The sequence below is a fragment of the Coffea eugenioides genome, chromosome 6, assembly GCF_003713205.1.
Source record: "Coffea eugenioides isolate CCC68of chromosome 6, Ceug_1.0, whole genome shotgun sequence".
Classification (NCBI taxonomy): Eukaryota; Viridiplantae; Streptophyta; class Magnoliopsida; order Gentianales; family Rubiaceae; genus Coffea; species Coffea eugenioides.
The window spans coordinates 14682855-14693734 of NC_040040.1; the positions used below are offsets into that span (position 1 = coordinate 14682855).

The window sequence follows — 10880 nt, forward strand, 5'->3', positions numbered from 1 at the left end:
AAAAAAAAAAAAAAAAAAAAAAAAAAACTGTTCCCTCCATGACACGAAACTCCCAAGTGCCAACTCAGCAAAATGGCAAATTAGTAAAAAAAGAAGACTAATCGGCAGAGTAGGTGGCGCGAAAATAACGTCGTCGTTGTCGTCCTGTTCCTCGGTCTACTCCAACGTCCTTTTAACTGAAACTTCACCTCTTTCGTATTTTTTTTCTTATTTCTTTATTCAATTTGAATTAACGTTTAAAAAACTATTTATTCATTTTCAATTCTAATTAAAAATAACTCTTCTTCCTTCCCTCTCTCCATAAATTTTGATCTCAGTTGTAAAAATCTCCCCGCTGCTGATTCAATAACCTTCTTCCCTTGTCAATCTTTCTCGCCGGAAAATTTTCTTCCGACGGCTTGCCGACAAACGATCTTTGCCGCTTCCGACTATTTCATTGTCCTATAACCGGTTAGATTGAATTTCTTTAATCTTTATGTGTATTTATTATTATCTTAGGTTTTTGCTTTTTGATTTTGTAGAAAACTTTTGTCAACTGAAAACTGTGATATTATATTAGAATCCGAAGTTTCCTAGCGAAATTTTGTCCCTTTTTCTTTTCCTTTTGGGTGTTTTTCGAGAGTGAATTTAGTGATAATACGAAATTCGAAAAATGAATCTTTTGATAAAAACTTATGTTCATTTTTTAAAGTATTTCGTGAAGCTTCGCTCACGGAGATTATACGTGAAAGCAGCAGATGTTGTCAAAATTTGGAACAAAACCTGACAATTCCCAGACGAATACTTCCAATAAATTATTATTGTTTAAATTGTTGTAAACATTTTCATCGGTTACTGTACCTCAGAACCTGTAAAAAAAAAAAAAGAAAATTTTCAAATCTTGAACTATTGTTTATTCATTTTTCTCATAAATAATTGTACTAAGTGAATATTTTCTGTTTTTCGTATTCACTTTGTTGTATTTATGATAGCAGAGTAAATTTATGGGGATGGACAATGATCTCCACATGCACGTGGTCCTCAGTATCTGTTCCCATTACTCTGCAATTATATGCTTCATCATTTATCAATACCATTCGGCGTCTTTAATTATTTAATTTTTTTATTATTAGAATTATGCCCTGCAAAAAGACAAATTCCAATTTTGTATTTTTGAGTTTTTGAGTTTTTTTAGTATTTTGGATTTAGAACTATGCTAATTAAGTTAAAATTAAGGGGAGAAGCTGATTCTTTGATGCAATTTAGAAAAACCCACGACATGGTTAGAATGAGAAAAACTGCTGTATTTTTTCTCTATTTGAAATTTAGAGTTTCAAGAATTTGGATGAATGTATTTAGAGTCAGAAATGACACTCATTAGAATGGATGCCCGTGTGGGGGATGTAGGTGTAAGTGTTGGGAGAGGGGTAGAGAGTAGATTCTTGTAACTTTCAGTCCCAACGAATTCCCTTTCATGAAAAGGAGTTGAGTGGGTAAAATAGAAACAGGCCAGAGGGGCTTAGAGAGAAAAGTGAGAGAGGAAGAGAGAAAGAACTGTATGTGTGTGTTGTTTATATCCAGCCAGAAGGACCATGGCACTCCCGTGAGATGGGACAAAAGGTGGAGGGGCCAAAGTGAAATGGTAAATCAATAAAGAAACAAATTAAAGAATAGTGGAGGGAAGAAAAAAAGAAAAAGAAATGAGGAGGGAAGAAAGAAAGAACTAAGAATCAATAATAGCATGTATCAAATCCAAATTTTGCGTTTCTTTTTCTTTCTATATTCCTACCTTCATTACACCTTCTTTTCAATTCCTGAAGGGAGGGGGTTGGATTATCCTTTTGTTGTTTCATTCTTCTTGTATGCTTCAGAAGACTTTACAATTCAAATTTGAATGAATCTTTGAATGTGGTATATTCTAGCCCACATTTGGGTTCTTCTTGTGAAGCTTGATTGTGTCTGATCTACCTGGTTTTTGGGTTGCCAGTGTTAATTGCAGAATACCCTTTTGCATTGATTCCCTGAGATTATGAAATTCTCAGTTGTTCAGATCCAACCGTCTGTAAAGATGTATACTTTTGATAGTTCTTTATCCTTTTTCTGCTCACGCGTTATTCTTTTCTTCTTTTTCCTATCTGTGATATCTTACTCTTAGCTATTGATGTATGACAGGTTATCAGAGTAAAGCATAGTCTCTTAAAGAAATTGGAGTAGACCATGAGAGTTCAATGTGGGTATATAAAAGTTTTACAAAGATATGTTTGATTCTGTTGTGAAGGGGAGCTCCAATGTGACGTAATTTGGACAATTTGGATGGATTTATGTGAATTACAGCGAGTATTACAGAAACAGTTTACAGTGGACACCCCAAGACCACCATTGATTCCGGCAGACAAGAATAATGGAACCACTCGCCGGTCTCGAACAAGAGAAGTTAGTTCTAGATACAAGTCACCTACTCCAGTTGCATCTTCTGGTCCAAGGCGTTGCTCTTCCCCAACTGTCACAAGAACAACAAATTCAAATGTGTCAGTACCAAAAAGAGCTATATCTGCTGAGAGAAAGCGGCCCTCAACGCCACCATCACCACCAAGTCCGTCTCCATCAACACCAGTGCAGGACACATCGACAGATGTGCTTTTGGCATCAAGAAAGGTAGCAGGCAATCAGTTGCCTGAGTCGTTATGGCCGTCTACGATGAGGAGTCTTAGTGTTTCTTTCCAGTCTGATACTTTTTCTCTGCCTATTAGTAAGAGGGAAAAACCAGTTAATCATGCTCTTGCTGATCGGACTCTGAGGCCACCATCCAATGTAGCACATAAGCAGAGTGAAACAATAACCCCTGCTTCACGAAAGCCTACACCAGAGAGAAAAAGGAGTCCACTGAAAGGAAAGAATTCTGCTAATCAGTCTGAGAATTTTAGACCAGTTGAAGGTGTGCATTCTCGACTGGTAGAGCAGCATAGATGGCCTAGTAGAGCAGGTGGAAAATTATCTGCAAATACAGTAAATAGAAGTATTGATCTTGGTGACAAGGCCGGTAGGAGTTCATCTTTGCAACAGTCAGGATCTGGGGTACCTTCCTTACGGAGATGGTCCTTGGATGGTATGACTAAGCCTTTACAAAAATCCGCCAGCAACTTGTTGGCACCAGTGTCATCTGATGAAGGTGGGAAACAAGTGATTGGTGATTGCTCAGCTGATGATAATTCATTGCACTTACATAAGCCTGTCTCTTCGAGTTTTTTGGAAAGATCAAAGCTAATGAACGCTGCAATTAGATCTCAGTCTTTACCTGTTCACAGTTCTCGTCCCCCATCACCGAATAAAGCGTCAGTGACCTCATCCACTATTTCACGAGGAGTCAGTCCATCCAGGGCGAAAAGAGTGAGTCCTGTTCCATCAAGAGGGCCAAGTCCATCACGATCAAGACCATCAAGCCCATCAAGACAGTCCAGTAATCCAACTTCTGTTCTCAGTTTCATTGCTGATATCAAAAAGGGAAAGAAGACAGTGAATTACATTGAAGATGCTCACCAACTGCGGCTATTGTACAATAGACAATTGCAGTGGCGATATGCTAATGCTACCGCAGATGCTGTGCTGAGTTCTCAAAAAGAAAAAGCTGAGGTTTGTCTTCTCTTATTTGTGGAACTTTACATGCCTTATATGTGCTGTCAAGTTACATACTATTTAAAGTTAGAAATCCAACATAGCTATCATTGAATAACACAAATATGAACATCTTATATCTCCATGTGTATAATGCTACATTCAGCTTGTTGGACATCAATCCTTTTGTTGGTTTCCATATCTTTTGTCATGGAAAATGCATTGTCACCTGCTAAAATGTGGACTCTGACCTAATATAGATTTCACTGATGAGAAACATGATGATGCAGCTAACGTTATATAGCGTCTGGAGAAGTACGTCAGATTTGCGAGATTCAGTAATCAAAAAGAGAATAAAACTGCAACAGCTAACATTGAAGTTGAAGCTGTACGCAGTTTTGAATGAACAGGTATTCATCATGCCTTAAAATGAAACTTGCATTAGTTTCTGGTGCATGGGTCTAAATGACTCTTTCCATGTGGTTTCCATCATTTATTTCACTTTGAAAGCTTATCAATTAGAATCAAGCAAATGAAATATACAATTTCTGGAAAGAAGCTTTGAGTGTTGTCATTGACTCAAGTATAATGCAACTAAAACGTTCATAACATCAGTAATTGAGTTTTGCTATGCATAGCTGATGAGGATGCAGAAGTAAATGAAAATGATTTTTTTGCAAGAGACTTGCCTTTGCAGTTGCATGGCCTGCCTAATAACAGTGACAATTTATTTCAAATTGATTCTTATGTTTTGCTCGCAGTTGAAGCATTTTGAATTATGAAAGTATAACAATGTTCATGAACTTCATCGTCCAAGCCTGGAATTTAGATATATCATGCTCAAAGTTCTTCAAGTTATCTCTTCATTTATACCCAACTCATCATTGGTGTTTCATTATCCTTTTCAATGATTAGTAAATTGACGCTAAAAAGTAAGTTTTGACATCTCAGCTGGCCTACCTTGATGAGTGGCCAGGAATTGAGAGGGATCATGCTGAATCGTTATCCCAGGCTATCACAGATCTGCAAGCAAGCACTCTCCGCCTTCCAGTCACTGGAGGGGCAAGGGTATGTTGGTCCCATGAGTTACTAAAGCTCATTTCACTAGAAGATGATTGTTAACATGTTCTACATTTTACAGGGAGATATCCAAACTGTCAAGGCAGCTGTTTGCTCAGCAGTGGATATAATGCAGGCAATGGGATCCTCCATATGTCTTATACTGTCACAGGTACTCTTCATCAAGGCTTGTAGATGCTAATCGCTCTTAAGGCAAAAATGTATTGGGTTTCATTAGGAAAGTTGCATATTTCCTGGATTTCCCTTGGCCGTTTGGACCTTATTTAATTGGTCATCTGGTATTATTAGCTTTATCGCATAAATTCACGTTACAGCACCTGAAAACAATAACAAATTTAAGTACCTTGGCAACAGACCTTTTCCTTGATTTTCTGAGTCACATAATCCTTGAGTTGGTTATTTTTGATAAATTTGTTCGAGAATAGCTTAATGGGATGCTACATGCTGTTTATTATTAAGATGGATCCTGTGATGAGGTGTAATTTGTTTTGACAAAGATGTACATGATGACATGTCTTCTTCTTGAAGATTCCATGAGAACATGTTATAGGCTCATATTGCTCTGACAAAGAAATGTAAAAGCAATCTCAACCATATGTAGATAGATTAATTAGAAATATGCTTTTAAACATCTGATCTTATTGCTGCTTCTGCAATCTGATTCAATACTGTCATGTAAACAACTGGTATGCTCTTAAGTCTTGAACTTTCATCTTTTATCCATTCAGGTGGAGGAAATGAACTGCCTGGTTTCTGAACTTGCTGACGTGGTAGCTCAAGAAAGAGCAATGCTTGATTTATGTGAGGCTCTCTTTGCGTCAACATCTGCAATGCAGGTAAAGTCTAGTTTCTAAGTGATGTTATTAGCTGTAGTGTGGAGTCCGTATATACACTGAGTGTGCATTTTGCATTCTTCTCCAATTTCCATTCCCTCTTTCTTTTTCCATTTTTTACCTCCTTGCCAGCTCTTCCTCTGCCACACCTTCCTCATTTAGTTTGTGGACCGAATGAAAGTTGTACCTCTTGTGAAGCTTGGAGGACCATTTCAAAGTACATAAAAACTATTTGTGTTGTGAATAATTGTCCCTTATCAAATGGCAGATTCATGCCATACGACATTTTAAGCTTATTATTTCTGAGATACGGGATAAAAGAATGCACATAACCACAAATCGATATAAAGTAAATGAGAATCATTAAACTGACTTTTAGTGTTTCAGGATGAAACTAGGATGTTATTTAGTTCTTCATACATGAAAATCAACCAATAGGTATTAATCAGGATGAGTTTTCATATTCATTACTGTCTCTTTTAAAATCCCACGTGATTAAGGTGTAAAATGCCATTTGAGCGATGGCTGAACATTTTTTGTTAAGCGTTTGCATAAGACCTGTTTGTCCTGATGCCATACAAGGTTCATGACATAATGAACTGCTGCAACAGCCGTATTCTTCTTATTCTCTAGTTATTACTTCTGTTTTGGTAGTTATACCAAGTTGGAAGATGAAGGTATGTCATGGTGATTGATGTTGGCAACTGTTTTTTCGATGGCCTTAATTATTTTTGAGAATCTGATGTATCCCACTGGATAAGGATCTTTATTCCTTTTCGCAAAATGATGGTTTGATTGTTTACCATCTCCATTGCCCTTCCCCTTTTCGTTTCTTCCTTTCAACTCCATCTAGAAAGAATGTTTTGAATTTCCTTATGTTGGTTTCTGGAGATCACCACATCATCCCCTAGATTACGTAAACAGGTCCTCTCTCTCTCTCTCTTTTAGAACTTGGTTTGCGGAATATCTTCTGTAAGGTCTCTTTTAAGTATACTTGTACAACATACGGGTTGATATCTATAATGTTGGTCTTAATGTAGGTAGAGGAATACAGCCTTAGAACCCATCTTGTACAGTTGAAAGAAGCTTGGATAAATGATCAATTGATCTCTGGGAATTAAGGAAACCAACGGAGGCTTCCACAAGGAACACTAACAACTTTCTTAAGGAAGAAAGTGATACTGCCGTCATAGCTATTAGAGAGTGTAAAATGAAATATATAATTTATGTAGGCATCTTTTTTTCTTTTTAACCCTGGTAGAATTGTGTAATTTAGTAATTATCTTTTTCTTCAATTTTTACTTCTTTACTGAAGGGGCAATTGTAATTGCTCTATCAGTTTTCATGTAATTTTTGTCTCGTGATTGAATGAAAATGCAACAAAGAAGAGGGGTTAAATTTAGAGAGAATTTTTCTCAACAGTTCATCTATAATACGTCTTCTTCTCTCATCTTATATAATATTGGCCTCTGAAGGTACTGATATATAATTTTCTTTTCCTTCACGTACTATTTTCTATCACTAACGTGGTTCGTGATTCTTGGGATGAACGAGTGGATCGTATGACTTTTTGTTCGCATGAATGTGTGAAAATCCAGATGCACAGAAAGTTGGCTAATAGATGTGTTACAGAAAGTGTAGCTGTAAATTGAACTCTGAAAAAAGGTTAAAAACTGCTACATGCCCTGCAAGACAGGCAAATTTAACAAAATTAGGATGTCAAAGCTCTTGATTTTCTTTGAGATCAGTTGATCCGTTGTTTCCTTTTTCCATACTATGATGCTTCTCTGGGATTCACTTTGCCAGACACCCTATCAGCAACCTTCTTTGCCTACAAAAGGGGCCAAATAAAAAAGAGATATTGGAACCGCTTGAGCAAAATTGCAGAAAATTACAGAAGAAACTGTTTTACCTCTTTCTCCCAATTCATTCGCACAGTTATTATTCCAAGAAGTGATGCTTGTGCAGCAAGCGCCACAATAATGCCAATCCAAAGCCCCTGTGCACCATATTATGATCAGACAAGATTATTTGTCATTTAGCTTCCTGTGGCTAGGTACTTTATTGGAAGTTGTTGTGGAACAGAGGAAATGTGGAGGAATGGAAGCAATGCAGTCCAAGTGTACCTTTCCTCCAACATGATAGACAAATGCTAACAGTATAGCAGAAGGTATTCCCAACAAATAATAAGCTCCCAAATTGATGATTGCACCTACCCTTTGCCAGCCACATCCTCTTGCAGTGCCTGGAATTCATTTGGATAGAAGCTTTGATAAAAGATCATTTTATCCTTGAGAATATGATCTAAAGCCATATTAGCCCTTGACTTAGAGATGAAAATGACAAAAATGTGAATGTACAAAGAGTGAAATTTACAGAGATTCATGCAGATTAAAAACTCATATTGCTTGCACTTCTGTAAGTTTAGTTTTACCATAGTTTTACCCTTAAAACCTCTAAATTTCCATGACTGAAAAGAAAATTGGAAGTTCTGGTGTCAATGAAGGTGTCTAGTTAACTACAAATTTTGGGGGGTTTTTTTTTTAATAAGTTGCATTCTAAGATCAGAATTAATGTCAAGAGATGGACTTGCGAAACACCTTTCATTAGAACTATTATATGGAGATATTGACAGACCTGAAAGTACGGTTTGAATGCCCTCTAGAATATGTGATCCTGCAAGCAAAAGCATCATATCTGCTACATATCTCACTACCTTTTCTTCTGTGCTATAGCAGTAGCCCCATACTTTGCGCAAAAGGATGAGGGATGTTGATGCCAAAACACCTTCCGTCAAAACAACCAAAAGTCCAATGCATGCTGCTAAACGAGCTTCATATGGCCTACCAGCCCCGAGTTCATTTGAGACTCTTGTACTGAAGAAGAAGAACCAAACTTTCCAAACTCAGTAGACAGTTATTAAGGGGTGTGTGTGGGGGTGGGGAGCATGGTTCAAAGTTTCAGTCGAGGTCACGGTTACGGCTCGAACCGTTCCACACTGGTCTCGGCATATCGGTCGCGGTCTCAACAAGATGCAAATTTTGAAGTATTTAATATTTTAAAATTTGTGAATAATATAAAACAATGTGCTAAACAAAAATAATAAAAAATTAGTAAAAGAAAATCTGTAAAATGCACTTTTTTTGTTGGATTTAAATTGACTCGAGATGACTCTGTATGACTCGGCCATTTCTATCCTTATCAAAGACTTCTCGGCCAAGTTTTCGGCAATCTATGTATCTCAGAGTCATCTCATCCCGGTATCGCAACCGAGAGCTCGCTCTGGTGACCACTCGGCCGATTCTTTGAACCATGGTTGGGAGGGGCCCCCGGGGATAGAGAATAGTTAAATCACCTGATGGCACCACCAAGTCCTAGCGGCATCATGTAAATCATGCTACATGTGTTAAGGCTGCAATGCACACCTTTGTAAGTCCAAAAAAGTTGCTTACTCATTGCTGATCAAATTTCAATGGAATTTTTAGGGACTAACCTGATGGAAAGAACTGATGTTTCTAGCTTTGGATTTGGAAGAAGACCAGACAGCAAAACCATCATTTCAAATGACCAAATCTCTAGGCTGTTTCACAGCATGATATGATTTATTTGCTATGGGTAAGAGTTGAAATTAGGAGGAGACGTGCATGCAACAAGGGGAATAGAGAATTACCAGGTCATTATAGCAGAAGGAATTGCCAGTGTAAGAAATTTCCAGATATGATGAAATGCTTCCTTGGAAAATCCAGTCCAAGTCATTTTACAGGAAGGAGATAACCTAATATACAACGCTAACAACAAAACATTGATCCAATACGAAACGGAGCTAGCCAGAGCAGCACCTCTGCTTCCGAGGCCTGATTTAAATACGAGAAGCCAACACATGAGTAAATGAACTAATGTTATAATTCCAGTAGTAAACATCATAGGAAAGACATTATTTTGGGCTTGCAGAAATCGGATTTGGCAGTATAGGAGCGCAACAGCAAAGATGCCTGGTATCAGAAAGCGGGCATACACTTCAGCTTCAAATGATATTTCAGGATCTTGCCCCACAAACGCAAGAATACGCCCTGTATTTGCCCAAATACATGTAAGAGGGATGCAGGTAAGTAAAAGGACGACCATAGCTCTCTGCATATGAATTCCCAGCATTCGATAGTGTTTTGCTCCATAGGACTGACCGCAGAATGTGTCCAATGCACCAGACATCCCATTCTACCCAAAAAAAAAGGTAAGCCATGATCGCATATAAAATATGATTTTGAAGTTCATCAAACACTTAGATATGCACAGCATGAGGCTCATTTGTCTTCAACTAGCTTTTGTAAATGTATTATGCCTGCAGTTCCTAAGCATATCAGTTTTGAGTTTCATACTTGGCATCTACCTTTAAATATTTCTCCACAACCATAAAAACAGTTTTTTTTTCGTTGTCAACAATTGGATTTGATGCTGCTAATATCGATGCATTTTCAAATTATCAGAGATAAATCAGATCTCAAATACCTAAACAACATGAGAACATCAGCAAAAATCAAGTAACAATTGTTGTCTCAGCAATACAACAGAGTTAATTTGGAAATTATTCCAAAAAAATTGTCCTCCTGAAACCGATTAAGCTTCAGGTGTGAAACTGAACCTCAAACAACTTGATTACACCGAATAAAATTCAAAAATCAAGGCTGATTTTACTTGTAGAACAAGTATATTATCACTTACCAACAAGCTGAAACCAGTTACTGAAGCGAATGAAGTAGCCAAAGAAGCACCAGAAAGAGCTAGCTCTCCAAGGTGGCCAACAAACATGAGGGCGATCACCTGCAAAGCAAATATCAAGAAGTTGACCAAGATCAGAGGCCCTGCTAGTGCCAAGAGCTTCTTCACTTCTGCCAAGAAATCGGAATGCTTTGTACTGGATCCCTGAACTCCTAATGAGACTGGAATAAGTGGGGATTCCAGTCCATGGCTTATGTTTTTCTCATCCATATTTCCCCTTTCTCAACTCTTCTCTCACAAGGATCAGATTGTGAAGAACTCAGCATCCCTCTTCAGATTTATGAATTGTTGTCAATGAAAGAGATCTTAACATCATTGTCTATGTAAATTCATTAATGCAATACTATCATGCGCCGGATGTTGTTGCTACTGTTACTTAGAATATTTATGTGGCCAACCGCCTACGTGACCACATATGATATTTCCCGTTAATTAGAAGGATAAATAACCATATGAATAAGGGAAAAGAATCCCAATGGCCCTCTAACTCTTACTCAGGTAAAGTTTTGGCCCTCCAATAATTAAAGATAAACTTTTGACCCTCGATCTAACAAAGTAGCATATTAGTGGCCCTTCTGTCAAATCCAACAGTTAACTATG

General features: G+C 37.6%; 2 protein-coding genes across 5 annotated transcripts; one reads left to right on the top strand and one right to left on the bottom strand.

Moving 5' to 3' along the window:
* Nucleotides 1–328: 328 nt before the first annotated feature.
* LOC113775824 (AUGMIN subunit 8) lies at nucleotides 329–6906 on the top strand. Of its 3 annotated transcripts, none has more exons than XM_027320844.1 (7): nucleotides 329–450; nucleotides 2152–3609; nucleotides 3882–4001; nucleotides 4543–4659; nucleotides 4733–4822; nucleotides 5400–5507; nucleotides 6545–6906. In XM_027320844.1, the coding sequence occupies exons 2-7, from the start codon at nucleotides 2293–2295 to the stop codon at nucleotides 6623–6625; spliced, it is 1833 nt and encodes a 610-aa protein (XP_027176645.1). In that variant the 5' UTR covers nucleotides 329–450; nucleotides 2152–2292; the 3' UTR covers nucleotides 6626–6906. The 3 variants fall into 3 exon arrangements, with proteins under 3 accessions (XP_027176645.1, XP_027176646.1, XP_027176644.1); XM_027320843.1 differs by lacking the exon at nucleotides 329–450 and adding an exon at nucleotides 1681–2049; XM_027320845.1 differs by lacking the exons at nucleotides 329–450; nucleotides 6545–6906 and adding an exon at nucleotides 1680–2049 and having other exon boundaries at nucleotides 4568–4659; nucleotides 5400–5485.
* A 181-nt stretch (nucleotides 6907–7087) lies between these two features.
* Nucleotides 7088–10616, bottom strand: LOC113773019 (protein DETOXIFICATION 16-like). Of its 2 annotated transcripts, none has more exons than XM_027317532.1 (8): nucleotides 10323–10616; nucleotides 9175–9719; nucleotides 8998–9084; nucleotides 8860–8916; nucleotides 8142–8380; nucleotides 7631–7749; nucleotides 7417–7503; nucleotides 7088–7335 (listed from the first exon to the last, which is right to left on the bottom strand). In XM_027317532.1, the coding sequence occupies exons 1-8, from the start codon at nucleotides 10488–10490 to the stop codon at nucleotides 7279–7281; spliced, it is 1359 nt and encodes a 452-aa protein (XP_027173333.1). In that variant the 5' UTR covers nucleotides 10491–10616; the 3' UTR covers nucleotides 7088–7278. The 2 variants fall into 2 exon arrangements, with proteins under 2 accessions (XP_027173333.1, XP_027173332.1); XM_027317531.1 differs by having other exon boundaries at nucleotides 10224–10615.
* Between the last annotated feature and the right edge of the window lie 264 nt (nucleotides 10617–10880).